The sequence below is a fragment of the Oppia nitens genome, unplaced genomic scaffold, assembly GCF_028296485.1.
Source record: "Oppia nitens isolate AA-2021 unplaced genomic scaffold, nextdenovo-longstitch-racon4-pilon3 scaffold3_pilon_pilon_pilon, whole genome shotgun sequence".
Lineage (NCBI taxonomy): Eukaryota > Metazoa > Arthropoda > Arachnida > Sarcoptiformes > Oppiidae > Oppia > Oppia nitens.
The window spans coordinates 4775396-4795446 of NW_026533221.1; the positions used below are offsets into that span (position 1 = coordinate 4775396).

The 20051-nt window shown below is 27.2% G+C and overlaps 7 protein-coding genes across 7 annotated transcripts; 5 read left to right on the top strand and 2 right to left on the bottom strand.

Annotated features, from left to right (window-relative positions):
• Window positions 1-325: 325 nt before the first annotated feature.
• Window positions 326-2808, top strand: LOC128958374 (ubiquitin carboxyl-terminal hydrolase 3-like). Its single transcript, XM_054304221.1, has 7 exons — window positions 326-944; window positions 1059-1142; window positions 1212-1314; window positions 1387-2145; window positions 2211-2330; window positions 2392-2506; window positions 2584-2808. Exons 1-7 carry the CDS (start codon window positions 700-702, stop codon window positions 2706-2708), a joined length of 1551 nt encoding a protein of 516 aa, XP_054160196.1. The 5' UTR covers window positions 326-699; the 3' UTR covers window positions 2709-2808.
• A 40-nt stretch (window positions 2809-2848) lies between these two features.
• Window positions 2849-3890, bottom strand: LOC128958389 (charged multivesicular body protein 6-like). The gene is made up of 5 exons (XM_054304236.1): window positions 3720-3890; window positions 3541-3650; window positions 3234-3474; window positions 3047-3167; window positions 2849-2989 (listed from the first exon to the last, which is right to left on the bottom strand). The coding sequence occupies exons 1-5, from the start codon at window positions 3795-3797 to the stop codon at window positions 2913-2915; spliced, it is 627 nt and encodes a 208-aa protein (XP_054160211.1). The 5' UTR covers window positions 3798-3890; the 3' UTR covers window positions 2849-2912.
• A 225-nt stretch (window positions 3891-4115) lies between these two features.
• Window positions 4116-5410, top strand: LOC128958384 (WW domain-binding protein 4-like). Its single transcript, XM_054304232.1, has 5 exons — window positions 4116-4200; window positions 4281-4353; window positions 4449-4511; window positions 4576-4939; window positions 5004-5410. Coding segments are annotated over exons 1-5 (879 nt in total). The 5' UTR covers window positions 4116-4198; the 3' UTR covers window positions 5381-5410.
• A 159-nt stretch (window positions 5411-5569) lies between these two features.
• LOC128958375 (uncharacterized) lies at window positions 5570-7899 on the bottom strand. The gene is made up of 5 exons (XM_054304222.1): window positions 7809-7899; window positions 7308-7735; window positions 7089-7247; window positions 6147-7027; window positions 5570-5786 (listed from the first exon to the last, which is right to left on the bottom strand). Exons 2-5 carry the CDS (start codon window positions 7584-7586, stop codon window positions 5645-5647), a joined length of 1461 nt encoding a protein of 486 aa, XP_054160197.1. The 5' UTR covers window positions 7587-7735; window positions 7809-7899; the 3' UTR covers window positions 5570-5644.
• A 2882-nt stretch (window positions 7900-10781) lies between these two features.
• Window positions 10782-12128, top strand: LOC128958383 (alpha/beta hydrolase domain-containing protein 17B-like). Its single transcript, XM_054304231.1, has 3 exons — window positions 10782-11277; window positions 11348-11753; window positions 11816-12128. The coding sequence occupies exons 1-3, from the start codon at window positions 10980-10982 to the stop codon at window positions 12030-12032; spliced, it is 921 nt and encodes a 306-aa protein (XP_054160206.1). The 5' UTR covers window positions 10782-10979; the 3' UTR covers window positions 12033-12128.
• Window positions 12129-14523: 2395 nt separating this feature from the next.
• LOC128957890 (dual oxidase maturation factor 1-like) lies at window positions 14524-17469 on the top strand. Its single transcript, XM_054303705.1, has 8 exons — window positions 14524-14771; window positions 15474-15531; window positions 15582-15809; window positions 15865-16018; window positions 16085-16314; window positions 16373-16489; window positions 17058-17119; window positions 17218-17469. Exons 1-8 carry the CDS (start codon window positions 14583-14585, stop codon window positions 17467-17469), a joined length of 1290 nt encoding a protein of 429 aa, XP_054159680.1. The 5' UTR covers window positions 14524-14582.
• A 578-nt stretch (window positions 17470-18047) lies between these two features.
• Window positions 18048-19634, top strand: LOC128958377 (uncharacterized). Its single transcript, XM_054304224.1, has 2 exons — window positions 18048-18295; window positions 18359-19634. Exons 1-2 carry the CDS (start codon window positions 18121-18123, stop codon window positions 19588-19590), a joined length of 1407 nt encoding a protein of 468 aa, XP_054160199.1. The 5' UTR covers window positions 18048-18120; the 3' UTR covers window positions 19591-19634.
• Window positions 19635-20051: the final 417 nt, after the last annotated feature.

The following is a 20051-nucleotide window of genomic DNA, read 5'->3' on the forward strand; positions in this document are numbered from 1 at the left end:
TGAATAATAAAAACAATTAATATATTAATCAATAATAACTCAATATATAAATCAAATAATGTTTTATTTGATTTATATTTTTACACAAACATTGAAATATCAATATTTATTACAGAGTTTGTTAGTATAGTTAGACTATTGCTATATTTGTTTGAAATTAATTAATTATATATTTATTTATAATAAATGTATTTAATTTACTAATATTTAGTATTGATTGGTATTTAAATGATGAACTGACTTATTGTGTATTATTTTATTAATACAATAATTGTTAATCAAATCAATTGTCAGATGAATGCATACATAATATAATATACAATGAATTCAATAGTAATAATACAGTAGTTGTTTGAGTGTTGAATCAAATGAGATAAAGGGATAGCAATAGTAATATACAGTACTGTAGAGTGCATTCAATATTGAATACATTGAATACATTGAGTGAGTGATAGAGTGCTCGAAAAGTTTTCAATGAGTCAGTGATTTCATGCATTGATATTATAATACATTGAATGCATTGAATGTCTATCTGTTTGTCTTTGTTTGAGTTGATGTGTGAATCGCAATACAATTGCAATCAATTGGACACCACTTTTGACAACAAAGTAATCATATGTTTATCAGTCAATTGCTTTGACGGACAGTATTATTGATAACAATCGGTTGGATTCAGTGGTTGAATCGGTAGTGGCAGTGATGGAGTGCCCGCACTTGTGTCTCCTGAACGGCACTAAAGTGGCCAACAGTTTGCAACTCAAGACACTCATCCAATCGGCAGAGTTTGAGTGTTCGGTCTGTAAGTCGAAGAAGAGTTCGTGGCTTTGTGTCCATTGCGGACAAATCGGTTGCGGACGCTATGTGTGCGGACACGCAAAGCAACACTTCGAACAAATTCCCGAACACTCGCTTTGCTTTGACTGCACCTCTTTCGCCGTCTTCTGGTAAGTCGTTAACACATTTATCACCAATTGATCCATACATTGGAAGCCAAATGTGTGTTATTTTTAGACAATCACACGATTAATGCTATTAATAGTATTGTTTGTTATCAATAGCTATCTCTGTGATGACTTTGTGATTAATGACACCCGATCTCGACATTTACATCATTTAAGAAACAAATTTCAATCAAACATTGAGTATATTATTATTATTTTTATTTATATTATTAATAATTGATTACTAATTGATATCTTTTGCATCAATAGTCCAGAGAATTGCCGACAAAATCAACAAAACGCACAAAACTCTCATAAGTCTAATGGAGTTAAAAAAAAGAGTGAAAACCAACAAAAGTCTAATAATAAAAAAGTATTTAACATTTTATTTAATTAATTAGTGTTTTTTATTTTCATTGTTTTATTTTTTAAAATTTCTTATCAGATGAAAACCAACCAAAGGCTGGCCAAAGCTCGAGCCGCAGGACTGCGGAACTTAGGAAATACGTGTTTTATGAATGCAGTTCTCCAATCATTGAGTAATATTCAACAATTTAGTTGTTATTTCAAACAATTGCCATCATTGGATAAACATCGATGGAATGGTAGCCGAAATTCAATTGTTTCGGCAAAACGCATGAGCGATGGAGATGTCCTATTAGCTGAAGAGTTGCGCAAGACATTGGTGTCTCTGTGGGAGGGGAGTAAATCTGCCATTTCTCCCGAATCTTTATTTGCTGTGATATGGAAAGTAGTTCCACGTTTTCGAGGGTATCAACAACAAGACGCTCACGAGTTTTTGCGCTATATGTTAGACAGACTTCATACGGAACTATTAGGAATACTTCCGTATCCAACTAAAAGACATAACACACAAAATCTTTATTTATTACCGACGGGTAAATCAACAATAGTAACGGCCATATTTGGCGGTGTTCTTCAAAATGAAGTGACTTGTCTGGTGTGCGGCAATGAGTCCAAAAAACACGATCCTTTTCTTGACTTATCCCTAGACATTCCTCAACTATATTCATCCATTAAGAACGGTGGCACTGAAGAAGTGGTCAAAAATTATCATTTAACAGACTGTTTATCAAGTTTTACTGAACTCGAAGAACTAGCAGAAACTGAACTCTATAACTGTCCAAATTGTAAACAAAAGCAGAGGTCAACAAAACGCTTTTGGATTAGAAGACTACCAAATGTACAGTTTGTTTAAATCATTTATATGAAAGATATTATTAATTTTTCTTTTAATTTAAACCTCAGGTTCTTTGTCTTCATTTGAAACGTTTTCGATGGAATAATTTTTTTCGAACCAAATTAGATAATTATATTGAATTTCCAGTAAAAGGACTCGATATGAGTAAATACGTTTTGTCTAATATGGTTAGTAATATAGTTATAAATAATTTAATGATTTATTTTTAATGCATAACTCAATTGATAGCATGAAACCCGAGGCAATGCGTGTGGAAGTCCTTTCTATGATTTGGCGGCTGTTATTGTACACCACGGAAGTGGAGCCGGTTCTGGACATTATACTTCTTATGCCACACACGAAGGTTTACTTTTGATTTTTTAAAAATTACCATTAATTACATAAATACTAAATAAGATTATTTGATGACATTTTGAATAGATATGTGGCATCATTTCAATGATAGTACAGTTACTGTATGTGATGAGGAAACGGTAGCCCAGAGTAAAGCCTATATCCTGTTCTACATTCGCCGTGAGCTCAATTTATCGCCATTTAATCTATAAGTGATTAACAAGCGATACCGTTTGAAACTATTTTTGATAGTAAATGATATTGTATTCAAAGATATCGATTTGTAAACATTTACCGTAGTATTCAATTGAAATACAAAGAGATATTTTAATAAAAAAATATCGAATTATTAATAAATATTAAAATACAAATATATTAATTTGATCTCTGGATTAATAAATAATTTATGACTAATTTCATGACTCGAGAAGCGCTTCCACTTCTTTGGTTCTTTTGGTCGGTGTCTTCTCTTTTGTCTTCTCTTCGATTACCACTTTATGACAAAAAAAAAATAATTCAACGATATTTCTAATATAGTAATATTACTTACGTTCGGTTTGCGGTACTTCAGGCAAATTATCTGTAGTTTGATCTAACATTTGGTCTAATTCTTGGAGCAGACTTTCTTCGTCTGTTTCAATGTTGAGTCCAAGTAAAAGATCATCGATTTCCTGAATTATAAATCAATTTAGTAATCAGTTATAAAAATCATTAAAAATGACAAGACTTTAGATTACCTTTTGTTTTTCAATTCCTTCTTTAGTTTCTTCTAAAATGTCTTCAATTTTTTCAATTGATAATATTTGATGTAATTGTTTGAGCGCTTCATTTCCAGTTTGAAGTCCGTCTATAATTTTGGTCTCAATTTGTTTGAACTCTATATCAGACACCAGTTTCTCTAAATTGATTAACTGATTGTCGGTCTTCTCTAATATGGTTTCCATATATTTCTTCTTTTTAAGCAACAGAAGGGCTTTCCTTTAAATTATAAAACAAATTAGTTTAAAGTCGAGTAAAATATTGAAATCAATTGCTGGACTCAACTCTTTTTTATTATCTTTAACCAATTGTCTGGCAATTTGTCTTTCTTTGTCAATGTCATCAATGATCCTCTTCTGGTATCGTTTCACTGAATCTCTCTGTTGTTTGAGTTGCTATCAAATGAAGAAATTCAATCAATTTAGTCATCAATTAATTAAAAACATTTAATAAAATGCAAAAACCAGTATAGCTTTGTCCGCTTCAGTGATCAGATCTTTCTTTATGGTCTTAGACTTGGATTTACCGAAGAGGTTACCCATTATAGGGACACAAGTAATGAGTCAATTGGTGTTTAAATATCAACACAACTGTTGACAAAACAGTCATCAAAACAATGACTCAATTCATTCATCTCTTTCTCTATAAATAATGTCTTTCATTAACTTATTGTTTATTTTTAATATATTTATTATATTATTATTATTTAAATTGTTTTCTTACATTATTTTATTATTAATAAAATAAATGATATAATAATGTTATAAATTTAACCAAAAAATAAATAGAAATAAATTTAAGATTACATTTAAATGTCAATTAAATAATTAGTTGTAATTTATTAGTAATTTATTAGTAATTTGTTTATGACTTTGACATCAATTTTATTGCTTTGACTTTATTTTTGTTTACATTTTATTTAATCAATGCTTTGATCGACAAAATGTAAGTAAATTTATTTGTGATTATAATAATTATAATAATTATTAGTTAATCAATAGTTAATTACTTTATTATCACTTAAGGGCTGACTATTGGAAGTCATTACCGAAGAAGTACTGCGATTTCTGCAAGTGTTGGTTTGCGGACAATAAAGCCGTAAGTTTTGGTCACCAATTTGATGATCAATCGGATATTTGAGACACAATTTACTAATTATTTTGAATTAATATTATTTTTGTTTTTATATAAAGAGCGTTGAGTTTCACGAAAGAGGTTGGAATCATAAGACAAATGTTAAGAAAAAATTACAAGAAGTAAGTGTTATAACCATTGATTTGATGACCAGTTGATAATATAATGAACTTATTGTCACAATAGTTACAAAAGAGAGGATCAAAACAGCAAAAGGAGGAAATGTTATATAATTCAGAAATGATGAAAATAGAGTCAAAAGCTATGAAAGCATTTCAAAGTGATGTCCAAAACAATCCACAGTTGGCTAAAGAGTTTAATACAAATATAAAGTTGTATAAGAAAATAGATATTCCCGAGACTTCCACTAAATTGATATCTACTTCTCGTTTTGGTGACGACTCTTCAGCGTCTGAAGAAAGTTCAACATTAGTTAATGGCCGACAACGAGCTCTCGAAACAATCTCCAAAAAATTGGAGAAAAAGAGCAAATGGTTAGAGAAAAAGACATCCGAAGGAAAAACGTTTTACGTGAATAAAGAAACAAATGGTTTGAAATTATTTTTTTTGTTACATTAATTTAATGTTTGATAATATTTGTTATCATATTTTAGATACCATATGGGAACCACCGAAATGCGGATTTCTTTCGCTTGAAGAACAAAAACATACATCAAATATATTCCCCGCTAATGATTGGACACCAGAATCATCTACTTTTAAGTACAATCCTTATGGCAAATGGCAAACAGTGAAGTACAATGAGTTTGACGATAAAATGATTGATTTACAGTTACCGGACCAACAGTTAGAAATTGTTGCCCCAATTGTTTCCGATCAACCAAAAGATGAAAGAATAGAATTCAAAGAAAAAACAATTGATTCACTCAAACATAAGATCTCATTCGGAATTAAAACAGAAGAAAAAGTTTTGTTCAAAAAACGCAAAACCGGTTCCGAGCGTAATGTTAGACAACGAACTGATGATTGATTTATTATTATTATTATTATTACCACAATTTACTTATTGTTTAGTTGTCACTCATTTTTATATTCATATCATTACAATAAATTTAAATATAATTAGAAAATAATATTAAGTGAGTTATATTTATCATTTGTTGCAAAAAAGTTAACATGTTAATATAATTTATACAAAATTAAATAATTTACACGATATTGAAAAATACTTTAAAATAATAAATTAGTTAAAATATATTTACAAGTGGTATGAAAAGTAAAAATTAAACTAATGTTATGTATGAGGAATGGCTGGCATTCCTGCGATAATAATTTCACGTAATTGTGGTAAACATCTTCTCAGGACATCAACGGCAACCAATTTGTCGCCCTGAAGAGGTCGGACACCACTTCTCACAAATGCGTCCTCATGTAGTCTATTATCATAAAAATTATATAGTATTAGACATTATACTGTAGTATATATTACTGGTAATGTAATTAAAGAAATGTCATAATTATTAAAATAAGTAAATCTATTCAAATATGATGTCGACTGAAACATGATTATTATGACATAATATTATACAATATTACGGGTAAGTATTAGCTATATTTAAACAATAATTATAACCCTTTCTCTCTCTCTCTCTCTCTAATTTCCAAACTTCTATGAACTACAATATAAACAATTTATGTTGTGATCATCTAAAAGAATTTTCACTAATGTTATTATATAAACTAAATATACTTTAATACTATTGAGTGTATAATTGATTGTATTGGTGAAGACATACCGAGTGCACTCATATAGCTTGACTTGAAGTATCTTTTCAAGTATGTAATGAGCTGTTAATATAGAGACGCCTCTAAACATTTTGGTCACCACATCACTAACAAACACTGCTTGTTGTGCTGAGTATGGCTTTAAGTTAATTGCTTTAAGAGAAAAACCATTTATTTCGGCTCTTGTAATCTGATGTAATCCACGCAAAGCATTTGATGAATTGGTTGTCTGGGATGTCATCAACCAATTGTTGGAGTCATTTAATGTCTGAGTAGATGGTCGGGACAATGCTGAAGAACTTGAATACACAGTTGGACTGCTTGTAGGCTTAGAGTTAGGAGGACTGCACTCTTCAATGTGTAGAGGACATAGAGATGCATCCCATTTAAGGTCTGAGAGAAGACACAGTGAGTCATTGGACTGGATCTGGATGTGATCAAGTGATGCATAAGTGCATAGCATTCGTAAATAACTGGCGTCCCATTCAGTCATCTCAATCTTATCCACTTTAACTAACAGTACTATCTGTTGAACTAATGATTTGGGCACATATTTAGCCACTTCTTTTGAATTTTCGTTTCTTTTGGCAATATATGGGATTATATGGGAACCGGAAATATTGATGAAACCCAACCAATCAATACCACTCTTGGAAAGTCCGAAATGAAATATCTCTTTACTGGTACTTAAAAATTTATATAATGTGTTGACATCTTCTATACAGACGACCACATCTTTTGTAGTAAACGGTTCGCAACCGTACTGTAGTTCGCAGTGATTCGAGTTTATATCGTTAAGAAGTCGAGACTCATTGTCGGTCACATAATAACTCTTTATGTTAATACATGAAAACACATTCCACGGCAGATATGCACTGAACTTAGCTATCACCTAATGGATCAACAAATACACATCAATTTCAATATCAATTAAAATTATTTTAAATCTATACCTTTGATTCAACAATTCTGACGGCAACCAGTTTTTCATCTTCACGGAGAATCACTGGTAATGGTATGTCATTGACTGATTGCCACCCGAATATGCCTTTAATACTGGTCACATCCACAGCATTCTCCGATAACTTGTCTTCATTTTGATCATCATTTGTCTTAAGTAATTCACTTTATTATTAACTAAACGTTTTCATAAAAAACTAATAAATCCTTACCTTTGAATCAGTTGTATTTGTCGTCACATTTTTATTGGTTGCGGTCATTGAGTTATCATTGGTTTGTGTCAACCCATTCATCGATAAATTAGATCCACCGAAGAATCCACTCGAGAAGCCGTTCAATATGTTTGATGACATCGACGACGAATTGGTGGCAAATATGTCGCGAAACACATCTTTCCTCTCTTTCTTGACATTCACTGAATTATTACTGTTAGGCATGTCTTCCAACCACTTCTCCAGAAGTGATTGGTTTCGAGGCAAAGACATATCCATTTGGGATGTGATCACAAGTGATACACCATTTCAATGATAATCATTAAAATCAAAACATAACTCAATGTTTACAACATTTGCTAAACAATTGAGTCAAACAAACATTACATCAAAACACCGATTGTTTGCTTCAATTGTAATCAAATTCACTGTAAATGACAAAACATTTAGACATTTGTAACCAATTTTGTTGTTCTAATTAAATAAAAGGACTTAACTAACAATCAATTAATACGTTTACATCAATTAGATTTCAATTAACAATTAAGCCATTATTGCATTCATGTCATTCACTCAATCAATTCCATACATTTATATCACTCACATATCACGTGACAGTAAAGTAATATTATTATTATTATAAGTAGTGATAAAAATTTTATGAAATTTTTAAAATAAATTTATCTCAACATACTGTATACTAAATGTATGTAAAATTTTGTAATTTATTTAATTTTTAAAGATTTTATAATTGATAATTTAATCAATATAATTAACAAATTATCAAATATCATTCTTTAAATAATAATAAAAATTTAGTTAACTAATTATTTTTATATAATTTTATAAATAATTTAAATACATTTGGTAATTCTATATTTAATTTTAATCATATAAAATATTAACATAGTCAACTTGATATATTTAACTTAAAAATTAATATGTTTACTTAATAAATTAATCTAATATTTAAACTAAATTTGTTAAATTTTATCAAAATTTATTCCAAACATCACTACTTGTAATAAATACAGAGTAAAAACACTCAAATGGTTTGTGAATTTGTCTTACTTTACGTTATATTCGCAAACAAATTGATAAATATTTTACTCATAGATAAAAGTTTGATAATAATATCGATAATTATTATATAATTTTAATATAATATTAATAATAATACAATTAATATATAAATTGTTATTAAATACGATTTATATTAAGGAATTAAGTTTTTAATATTTTCTTTTTTTCAGGAATTTTATAGTGAATTTATGGTAACTTTATAGGGATTTTATAGGGAATATTATGCAATTAATTTTTATTCTAATTATCATTTAAAATAACTTTATTATATTTTTTTATGTATTCATATTTTTTTACTACTGTATATTTTATAATAAATATTTGTAAATAAATTTTCTTAATAATCACACGACTGATTTACATTGATTTTAGTCGAAACTGTGATATGTATTAGAGGGAGGAACAGAAACGGTTTGGTTTCATAAAACCGAATGAAACCGAAACGGTTTTATCACGGTTTTGGTTTTTGTGTTTCGGTTCCTGTTTTTCAGGTCTGGTTTGGTTGCGGTTCTTGTTTTTAGCTTTTGGTTTTAAAACGGTTTCGGTTTTAGAGACGGTTTCGGTTTTAAAAACGGTTTTAGATTTAAAACCGATTTGAGTTTAAATTAATAGCACAAATAAAATTATCTTTAGAAATACTTTTGTTAATATAATTAAATATTTTTATTTAACTATTATTGCTTTATAATAATATAATAATAGCATTTAAAAATAATTATTTATAACTTTTAATTATAACTTTTAATTATTATTACTTTTAATTATTTATTAACTAAAATTTTTCTATTTTTAATTAATTATTAATTTAGTTATAAAATTATATTTATAAGTTTATATGTTATAATAAATATAATAATTATAACCGTATTTTATAACGATAAATAAAAATATGAAAATCAATTTTTTAAATTTTAAGCCCACTTTTTACCCCCTTAATATTATTAACGTTATTTATGTAAGATTACGGTTCGGTTCCGGTTTCATTCGGTTCCTAAGTTTTAGTTACGGTTCTGGATTTTCAGATTTTTCGGTTTCGGTTCGGTTACGGTTCTTGTCTTTGAGATACGGTTCGGTTGCGGTTCCTAAAAACTCTTCGGTTCTCCCCTCTAATATGTACTATTATGTACACATGTGCAGCATCTATGAGACTATAACTTTTGTATTATTATTTAATATACAATACTTTAATAATACTTTAAATTTATGTTTTTAATATTTGTATTATTAATACCTGTTAATTAACATTACCTGTATATTAATATAGTTGTCATAGAAACAGTTAACGCAATAAAACAAAAGTTATAAATATTTATAATAACTGTTTGGATATTAATTAAAGTAAAATTACAGTTATTCGACATATAGTAACGTATTTTGTATGTTTAGATCATTTAGAATATTATCAGATATTAAATGATTAAATAAAAAGTTTATTAGGAATATAACTATAATTATTAATATAAATATCAATTTCTATAAATTATAATTTAGTTATTTTTGTTAGAATAGATATTAAGAGATAAATTATTTTATTAATTGCTTACATTAATACATTACAAATCAATAAATATTAACTATTGAAAGTACCTATTGATAGTAACTTTATATTTAGGTCATTATGTTTTATGATAATATAACTTTTATTGTGACCCAGGTACTTAGGGATTTAATTTAAATTATTTAAGAGATAATATAATAAAATATTACTTTTATTTTAAGGTTTGAATTTTTTATTGTATTTCTTTTAATTAAAAAAATTTTGATTAGTAAATATTTGAATTACTAATAATATTGTTAATAACTGTTTTAAATTTATTATAAATATTTATACATGAAATTAGAAATAATAAAATCTATTGTAAACTTATGTTTAATGAATTAATGTACAAAATGTGCACATGTTTTGAATGTATGATTTGATTATAATGTGAATGATCTTCACTGTCGAGTCAATCATTTGTTCGCAAATACTGTAACCAAATAACGGTATTATTGATGTAATAACCAAAGTATTAACATTTAGGGTAAATACTTATATTACTACAAATATTATAAATTAAACAATTAATGAATAACTAAATAATTTATACTAATATTTTATCAAATATACAGTATATTAATATAAAAGTATAAGATTTAAATAATATGAGTCATTTTGTAATTTATTTTAATTTATATTAATTTTGTCTTTAGCAAAAACACAGTTTTAAGAATTATACTTTATTTTTTTGTATTTATTTATTTGTATTTTTTATTAGTAAAAACTTTATAAATTAGTATTTAGCATATATTTGAATTATTTGACTATTTTTGATTTAATAGTGTTTATAACTAAAAGCTTAGAAATCAATACTCTAGTTATGACTGATTGAGTGCATTATTCTTACACTTTATGAATGCATTGAAAACATGGAGTGTTTATAGTGTTTGACTTCAAAGCAGTCATTCATTAATTGTTTTGTTTTTATAAAAATAATAAAAACATTACATAAATCTGTCATTGGATTTGTCGATCACTTATTTGGTCCATTGATTCGGTGTTTCTGGACGTGTGGTAGCAGTGATAGATGTCATTGAATTGTTATCTTAATGTCTTCGAGTGAGCCATCAGTGGAAGTGACGACAACGCCATCAAACAATCAAAGAATGAATGGATTATCATTTAGTGAGTTGTGTTGTCTTTTTTGTTGTCCTCCGTGTCCGGCAAAGATTGCGGCCAAATTGGCTTTCCTTCCGCCGGAACCAACATATAGTCTGGTGAGTGACACGACTCAGACTAAACATTCGTTATCTTTGACCGAAAGAGCCGAATGGCAATACACTAACCGAGAACTCGAAGCCTTCGACGTGTTCTTCTCGCGGACCAATCGCGGCAATCGTATTGCATGTATGACCACTACTGACCACTTTTATATTATTTACTTTTCTCACTTGTTTTTTAAATTTTTGTTGAACAGGTATGTATGTGAGGGCCACTACAAACCCGAAGTACACGATATTATTCAGTCACGGAAATGCCGTCGATTTGGGACAAATGAGTAGCTTTTACTTAGGTTTGGGCACAAGGATTGGGTGCAATATTTTCAGTTATGACTACTCGGGATATGGCGTCAGCGGAGGAAAGCCATCCGAGAAGAACTTGTACGCCGACATTGACGCCGCCTGGCATTCATTGAGGACTAGATATGGTATAAGTCCGGAACATGTGATACTCTATGGCCAGAGTATAGGCACTGTTCCTACTGTGGACTTAGCTTCTCGCTATGAAGTGGGCGCTGTTATCCTTCACTCACCTCTAATGTCAGGAATGAGAGTTGCCTTTCCTAATACAAAGAGGACCTGGTTTTTCGATGCCTTTCCCAGGTATTGATTCATTTTAATCATAACATTACTATATTATTGTATTTATTATTATTATGATTTAGTATCGATAAAGTGCCGAAAGTGACGTCTCCTGTATTAGTAATTCATGGGACTGAAGATGAAGTGATTGATTTTTCTCACGGTCTGGCAATGTATGAGCGCTGTCCGCGAGCTGTCGAACCGTTATGGGTTGAGGGCGCCGGTCATAATGATGTTGAACTATACGGTCAATACTTAGAGAGATTGAGACAATTTATTTCAGTTGATTTAATTAACTGACATAACTTTTTATTAGTTATTTTCTGTTTTTTAGACAATTTAATGGCTCATATTTTGATCCAATTTTTTCATTGTATTTCAAATATAAAATACTTCATTTATAACAATAACTATTTATTTATAAATTGAAATCATATCTAAAATTTGTTACAATACTTTTCAGATAATAAACAAAACTTTTTTCTATTGCTTTTAATGGTCAACAAAACATAACTTCTTACACACATATATATACCGTATTCCCTTTCCGTCCTCTCATTATAAACTCATTTTATACACAATTTATTTTATTTTGATAACAGTTATCTATAGAAATATACAGTAATCATCACTTTTATACTTCAAATTTTATTTTAAACTTATTTAAAAATATAATTTATATAATATTGAACTGAAAATTGTTTTTTATTTTTAATACTCTAAATAAGTTTTGCAACTTAAATATATAGATTTACCGAAAATATATTTTATTGAATATTTCAATAGTACAACAAATATATTACTATGAGTAAAACTATAGCAATTTAAATTAATTTTTCATAATTAAAATTTATTGTATAACTAATGTTTTATTTATTTGCTCAGTATTTGTCAATATGTTGTATATTTAATTAAAAAAATTAATGTATATTTAGACCATATGATAACTGTTTAACTTATTTTTGATCATGATCAATTTCAAATATTATTTATATTTTTATATCCCTTGAATAAATATAAACATTTTGAAATGAATTTGTCAATTGTTGTTTAATATAAAATTTATCAGAAAGTTATATTTAAATATTGATAAACAAAACTGAGTTTTAAATTCATAAATTAATTTAAAACTTTAATAAAAACACTAAATTAAAACCATTAAAATTGATTCAAAGGAATTAATCAAATAATATAAATTTAAAAAATATGTAAAACATTTGCCAAAAGTTTTACAGTATTAACATTTTTTGGCGCAAAAATTAATTAAAACATATATTTAAAAAATAATCATTTAATTGAAATATAAAATTTAGATACAAATGTAGTTTAATTGTTGCAGTCGTATAGCACAGGCATATCAAGACATAACTTGTAAATTATGGTCAATGCTATGACTTCTATAGGGATTTATAATAAAGGGTTGACCTATAAATATATCGGCAGATATTTGATGGCTAATAAATGTAGTCAAAGTGCTATTTACGTCTAGTATATTAAAAATATTGAATTTTATGTTATTTATGATAATTTGTTAATTAAATAATTACTTTATTTATATGAAATATTTATATTTTTAAAGCATTTATACTTTACAAATAAAACTAATTTTGATTAGATTTTATAAAATTATATTTTATAGAGTAATATTGTAATAAAAATATTTGACTACAAATTTTCATAATTGCGGTTCAATTTATTTTTTATATTTCATCATAAAATCATAAAAAAATTAGATAATGAATAACTTTAAAAATTTAACATTTTTAATAAATTTCGTTTGTTATGTGAAATCTATTTGTGTGTTTGTGTGTCTGTTTGTCGCATTACGTACTTCAGTATAAGATAGACAATCAAAAAGTAAAACAATGAGTTTAGGTTAATATTAAACTAAATGTGTGGTCAATGACTAAATAAGCAGATGTTAAGTGGATTAAGTAATAAAAACAGTTTAAAACAATGTATAATAATATACTTCTAAAACATGATTTTAACAAATACTATATAGAATTGTCAAATGATTATAATTTAAATTATTATATAAAAAATAACAGTATTTCGAGTCATTCGCTATGAAACTAATTTTATAATTAATAAATTTTCAGAATACTATTCAATGAAACTTATAATATATTATATTAAACTTATTATTGTTACAATTGATACAATTATTGTTATTTAAGTATAAATATCAATTATACACAATTAACCCAATTATTTGCTTTCACTAATGTATAGAGTCTTAAACAGCTATTAATTACAATTATCTGATCAAACATTAATTTGGATTAAAAAGTGACCAAGGGCAAAGTTGTAGATAATTTTAAACTGAATAAGATTGTACTTGGTCAGTTTTTAATTAATTGTATGATAGATCAGATAATTTACAGTCGACTGTTAAAAAAATTAAAATAATATTCGACTGCAATTATCTGCCTGATCATATTATTAAAAACAATAATAATATTTATAATTTAAATTTATAGCTATAAAATTAATGATAAATTATTTTCATTTTTTGTTGCTATTTCTTATAATTTTATATTAATTTTTATCATAAAACCTTTGATATTTTAACAGATATTAATATATTTTTCGTAAAATTTTAATATAATTTTTGTTAAAAAAAGCAAAACATTGATTTCCTTAACAGTGAGGATCTACTGTATGGCTGAGGAAACTGAAAATGTTTGTAATTGAAAGGATAAATAAAGTTTCCGTTTTTTATTTGGTTTCTCTTTAACGACACTTTATTAAACTTTTTCATTATTTACAGTTATTAACAACTTTTGGGTAATGCATTGATAGTGAAAAAATGATGTCTAAAGTGTTTTCAATTAATTTGTGAAACCAATGGATGCCTTTGAAAAAGTTAGAAATACTAACTTATATCAGGCCTTCAGATCTGAAGGCTATCCATCTATTTATGACGAATACAAGATAAATGCTGCCATCGATGTCGGCTTATCGACTATCATCTACACATGTGCTGCCATTGTCTTATCAATATTACTTATATTACCCGGATTTAGGGGAAAACAGGTGTTTATTTTAAATATAAAATTAATATATTAAGATGTTTTTATTTATCTACATTTTTCTATTTTTGTTAATAATTTTTGACAATTTTTAACAAGAGTAATGATAATTTTGATAATTATTGGTCACAATTTACACTTTGTTATAAGTTATAACTAAGTGACTTATAGATTAATAGATAGGGTTATAATATATTATATTTGTATTAACAATAAATACATTAATAGTTGCAATAATAAAGTTAGTCTTTTGTTAGTCTTTTTAATTATTTAATGATAATTTACTAATGCTATATACAATGTGATATATTTATTTTATATAGATAGTAATTAGATGAGAGAGAGAGAGAGAGAGAGAGAGAGAGAGTTGAGTAATATACTTAATATACTGTATAATATTCTTATAAAAATATTTTTTAATGTTTTACAAAAAAATATATTTTAATGAAAAAAATCAATGTAATAATAGTAGCGCTAAATATTTTTTAAGAATTAAAGTCCAATAAAAATGAATAATATTTGTGACCAATATTTCTAATGTCTTTTACATAATTCAAATATTGTATATTTAACTATTTAAGAGTTAATAGACTTTAACTTTATGAATGATTTTTTTATAGTTTCCATAAAATGCTTTTATTGTATTTAATATTAAATGAATTTTGTCTCTAAAATAAGTAATTTAAGAATATTTTTGTTTATTTAGCGTTTATGTGTATTCACTCGATGTTTTGCTAATATTTTCATTGGTTTATCGATATTATGTAAGTATTTAATAAATAAGTTAATAATAATAACCAATAAATGTTAAAAGTGTGTAGTTTTGAGCATCACTGGGAAAGTGATTCTGTGGACATTAATACTCAATATAAAGCAGGCATAGGTAGACACGTCAATGTCTCAATTGGACTTAAAATAGGACTTAAAGGAGTTAATATCACACTTAAGGGTATTCCTGAAAATCAACTTGGTGAAATTATTAATTATAATGAACATTATTCATGGGAATGGGATCAGGGAAGACCTGGATTTGGATCACAAGGTTTGTAAAATTATTTATTTATCAATAATTAATGTTAATTTAATACTATTCAAAGCGGGAAGATTTCATAGAGAATATCGAGAGTCTCAATACAGAGGTGTTCCCCATCCCATCCAATGGGTTGCGGAATACTTTACTTTTGATGGCGAAGGTGTTCGTTGGGGTCGTCATTACCGACTGTCCGGTTGGTACACACATATCCTTATGTGGTTTGTTATCTAATAATAATAATAATAATTTGATTAATTTTTAATGTGAAATATTACTTTTAAAAGGTTATCAGTGCCACTGTTTGTATTGTCAAACATATTATTTCAAATGGTTATACAATACGGCGCTCTCTTTCTCATAATGTGTGGCTCATCCCTAATAACGGCTAATATAGTCTATTCATTGATAAGAAATCCAATACCATTGCGAATCCCATTTGAACAGTACATAAGCGGTCAAACCGTATATTTAATGCCACATTTTTCGTGGTGTTATTACTTGAATCTTATTAATGGTATTTTGTTGATAACTATTTAAAAAATATATAATTAATTATATTTTTTGTTTAATAGGAATATTTTGTATGTTTATTGGAATCGTTGTATTCTTCTCTGATCTCCGATTTCCCGACGAAACGGCAGAATTTTTTGGAATTGATGTCCTCCAGAGTTATGAAGAATATTTTGCCGGTATTTTAAAATTATTATATAATAGTATAGTTTATAATGGTTTATATACACTGTATATACATATCATATGTATATACAGGATATATACATATGTATATATACTGTATTATATAATTTATATTTAATTAACAATTATATTTTTAAATAATTATAAGTAAAAACATCAATTGAAAAACACTTAATATGACAATACTAGTGAATTGGTGTACAATATATGGATAATGTTTGGGTGACTGACAACACACCATCACATCATCATTAATGCACTTTCTTATAGTCATTGATACCAACAGTGCTGTAAACAATACGAGAGGTCCGGACACGAGTTTTGTAGAAAATGTTTTTATAATTTTGTGTTTTTTAATATTTTAATATCAATTATTATACAACAATTCACTAGTATTGTCATATTAAGTGTTTTCAATTGAAGTAAGTTTTTTACTTATAATTATTTAATATGTGTGAAAACAACTAAAAAATACACAATAAAATAATTATATTTTTATCTTAATTAAAAAGTTATATAAATATAATTTCCTAAAAACATTTTATTTGTAATGTTTAATAGATATCAAAGTAACATCAAATATAAAAGTAGATATCAATAAAAGTAAAGATTCTCAACAACAGGTTAGTCAATAATTATTGTCATTTAATTGTAAATTATTTAATTATAATATTAATATTTAATGTATTTAAACAATATTTAACACAAAATATAATTAAAGCAAAACGTGAGTCAAGTTTATGCCGGACTCAGGAAACGAAATCTTCCGAATCGATTGTCACGACTCCAGAAATCATGGGTTAGAAAAAAGCCAATGACTCAGCCCAGGAGTATTAACAATGATTTACCATTAATTCATGGATCAAATCATCACAAAGATAACCTAATTTATGACTTGGATGGGGAAACACCACTCTATGAAAACTTTAGACACTTTGATCCCATTGAAGAAACAGAAGAAAATCAATTTTAGACTATTGAATGTAATTTATATTAAGTTATATTAAGTTATATTAAGTTATATTAAGTTATATTAAGTTATATTAAGTTATATTAAGTTATATTAAGTTATATTAAGTTATATTAAGTTATATTAAGTTATATTAAGTTTATATTAAGTTGTATGTATTGAAACTAATTATTATTAACTTATAAAATGTTTAATCTATGTCTATGTTTAATGTTTCAATAAATTATTTATATTCATTGACTTTTCACTCAAATACTATATATTAATTATATAATGTTATTAATTATATGTTATATAATGTTAATGTAATTAAGTATTACAAAAATAATTATTTACATAAAAACCAAACCGAAACCAAACCGAAACCAAACCGAAACCAAACCGAAACCAAACCGAAACCAAACCGAAACCAAACCGAACCGTTTGAAAGCTTTTAATATAATAATAGTAAGAAATTGATGTTTGAGTTAATTGTCTGACAGACAGTGTTTTCATACGTTAGGTGTCGTATGAGTGCTATTGTGTAATACAAATGCATTACTATTACATTACTATAACATTACTATAATATTATTATTATTAATATGAATGAAGTTTTCAACACATGTTTGAATTGAATATGTTTTGTAAACATTAATTTGAAATCATTTAACAATGAATTCATTAAAAGTATTCAAATTATATCACAAATGTATTCATTCAATGAATATATTGAGTCCTCCGATGACCACAAAGTGTTTTGTCCGCACACTTCTTAGTCAATCCTATAACTGTGACAATCAATGGGAGGCCCGACTCGATAACGATTTGTTGTCCAAAATCAATGCCCGTAAGTGACAATTGAATGATTCAAATGATAACTTTGTCTTATTATTAAATGATTGTCTTATAGAGTCCTTCTTCAATGAACTGAATCAGAGATATCAGAAGAAACTAAGAGTGACTGCAGTAGACATTGATTTGTTTGCCAATAGTGTGACTCGTGAGGAACAGTTGGAAGAGTTACAGCATTTAGTATTTCAATTGAGACGAACCAAAGAGACTGTCAATACATTGGACTCAACTCATCACTCCTTTTGTAGGATTTTTCTTAAGTACCGACAAACGGAACAATTAGTCAAAATCATTAGCAATCGCATTGGTTTTGGTATATTTCCCGACCAATTCTGTTATAACATGATTTTGGATCAACTAATTGAGGACAAGAATGTGCGAAATGCAGCCAAAGTGTCCACTCTTATGATGGCTCAGGAAGAAGAAGGTACCAGTTTATCACAAATACTGAGCTTATATGCGGTTCACAAATACATTAATGGAAATTATGACAAAAATGAATGGTTTAATAGCGAAGAACTCGAAAGATTGACCAAAGAGAGTGAACTCTATCCGAATGCGTGCACCGATAGAGCAGTCATTACCACTGATGACAACGATGAAGAAGTGCGTTATATACGAGTGCCTTATATTAGAAACGAGTATTTTGATGATCACTTTGATCTTCGAGATCCCAATCATTTGTGTGGTAAAACACTTTACTTTTTTAGTCAAAAATTTGATGATATTGTCGGCAGAAGCTATCAAATAATTGGTTTGATTTTATATGAAAAATGGGACAAATGTTTACATTTATTAGAAGTATTATCAAAAAATAAACAAAATGTTATCGTAAAAGAAGTGGTCGATAGAGTCGATCAGTTAATTAACTCTATTAGTGAAGAAAATTCTGATAAACAGAAATTATTAGATATTAAAAAAGTTTTGAATGATATGAGCAGTGGATCACAAATAGTAGACCAAAATTTAGATGAATTGGTTTCAGAAAAATTAAAACATATAAAGGATTTGGAGAAACAAGATATGCAATTAATGACCAAATTATTCATAGACTGGGAAAATGAGAGGCAATTGGCACTCAATAAACAAATTGAAGAACTTTTTAGAGAAGAGAAAAAACGAGAAATCGAAGAGAAGAAGAGGGAATTGCAAATGACTTCACGTAAAGTATATTTCTTTGAGAACTTTACCAAACATGAGATGGATTTCTCTGAAGCCGAACGCAAAATACAAGAACTTAAAGCCAAAACTGTGGTCGAAGAAGACTATATTCCTCCAGAAACGTACTAATTATATATAAAATAGTAATAATAAATAAAAGCTTTTTGTAGTGAACGCACGTATCATTAATTTATCAAAAATATATACTTATATATGCTTTGCATTCAATATTGCATTTTTGCCAATTACTGCAATAAATTGATTAAACAAATACAACACATTTTTATTTCAGGTTAAAATTATTTATCACAAATAGTTTTCATTTTGTAGCAATTTTAATGAAAATGTTATCAATGTATTGAATTTTTTGAAAGTTTTAAATGAAAAATAATTAAATAAATACAACAATATTATTATATTTAGTGGCAAATGTGTTGATTTAATAATAAGTTGTGAGTCATTAATTGGAAACCAATCTAAAAGTGTTAACAATTTTATTTAAGGGAAAAGCCTCAGGCTTTAGACACCAACACTGCATAACATTTAATGAAAAGTTTCACTTCATTTATAGGCTTTCATTAACCAAAAGT

What these genes read in the sequence shown, in the direction of transcription:
- LOC128958374 (XM_054304221.1), top strand. Translation starts at nt 700, where the DNA reads ATGGAGTGCCCGCACTTGTGTCTCCTGAACGGCACTAAAGTGGCCAAC. An exon ending in ACCTCTTTCGCCGTCTTCTG is followed by an intron (nt 945 to 1,058) that starts GTAAGTCGTTAA and finishes TGTTATCAATAG; the next exon opens with CTATCTCTGTGATGACTTTG. An exon ending in AAAAGTCTAATAATAAAAAA is followed by an intron (nt 1,315 to 1,386) that starts GTATTTAACATT and finishes ATTTCTTATCAG; the next exon opens with ATGAAAACCAACCAAAGGCT.
- LOC128958389 (XM_054304236.1), bottom strand. Translation starts at nt 3,797, where the DNA reads ATGGGTAACCTCTTCGGTAAATCCAAGTCTAAGACCATAAAGAAAGAT. An exon ending in GTTAAAGATAATAAAAAAGA is followed by an intron (nt 3,475 to 3,540) that starts GTTGAGTCCAGC and finishes TATAATTTAAAG; the next exon opens with GAAAGCCCTTCTGTTGCTTA. An exon ending in TGAAGTACCGCAAACCGAAC is followed by an intron (nt 2,990 to 3,046) that starts GTAAGTAATATT and finishes TTTGTCATAAAG; the next exon opens with TGGTAATCGAAGAGAAGACA.
- LOC128958384 (XM_054304232.1), top strand. An exon ending in GGTTTGCGGACAATAAAGCC is followed by an intron (nt 4,354 to 4,448) that starts GTAAGTTTTGGT and finishes TTTTATATAAAG; the next exon opens with AGCGTTGAGTTTCACGAAAG. An exon ending in TTAAGAAAAAATTACAAGAA is followed by an intron (nt 4,512 to 4,575) that starts GTAAGTGTTATA and finishes TTGTCACAATAG; the next exon opens with TTACAAAAGAGAGGATCAAA.
- LOC128958375 (XM_054304222.1), bottom strand. Translation starts at nt 7,586, where the DNA reads ATGGATATGTCTTTGCCTCGAAACCAATCACTTCTGGAGAAGTGGTTG. An exon ending in TCAGAATTGTTGAATCAAAG is followed by an intron (nt 7,028 to 7,088) that starts GTATAGATTTAA and finishes TTGATCCATTAG; the next exon opens with GTGATAGCTAAGTTCAGTGC. An exon ending in AAGCTATATGAGTGCACTCG is followed by an intron (nt 5,787 to 6,146) that starts GTATGTCTTCAC and finishes TTATGATAATAG; the next exon opens with ACTACATGAGGACGCATTTG.
- LOC128958383 (XM_054304231.1), top strand. Translation starts at nt 10,980, where the DNA reads ATGTCTTCGAGTGAGCCATCAGTGGAAGTGACGACAACGCCATCAAAC. An exon ending in TCGCGGCAATCGTATTGCAT is followed by an intron (nt 11,278 to 11,347) that starts GTATGACCACTA and finishes TTTGTTGAACAG; the next exon opens with GTATGTATGTGAGGGCCACT. An exon ending in TTTTTCGATGCCTTTCCCAG is followed by an intron (nt 11,754 to 11,815) that starts GTATTGATTCAT and finishes ATTATGATTTAG; the next exon opens with TATCGATAAAGTGCCGAAAG.
- LOC128957890 (XM_054303705.1), top strand. Translation starts at nt 14,583, where the DNA reads ATGGATGCCTTTGAAAAAGTTAGAAATACTAACTTATATCAGGCCTTC. An exon ending in CCGGATTTAGGGGAAAACAG is followed by an intron (nt 14,772 to 15,473) that starts GTGTTTATTTTA and finishes TTGTTTATTTAG; the next exon opens with CGTTTATGTGTATTCACTCG. An exon ending in TTATGAAGAATATTTTGCCG is followed by an intron (nt 16,490 to 17,057) that starts GTATTTTAAAAT and finishes AATGTTTAATAG; the next exon opens with ATATCAAAGTAACATCAAAT.
- LOC128958377 (XM_054304224.1), top strand. Translation starts at nt 18,121, where the DNA reads ATGAATTCATTAAAAGTATTCAAATTATATCACAAATGTATTCATTCA. An exon ending in GTTGTCCAAAATCAATGCCC is followed by an intron (nt 18,296 to 18,358) that starts GTAAGTGACAAT and finishes ATTGTCTTATAG; the next exon opens with AGTCCTTCTTCAATGAACTG.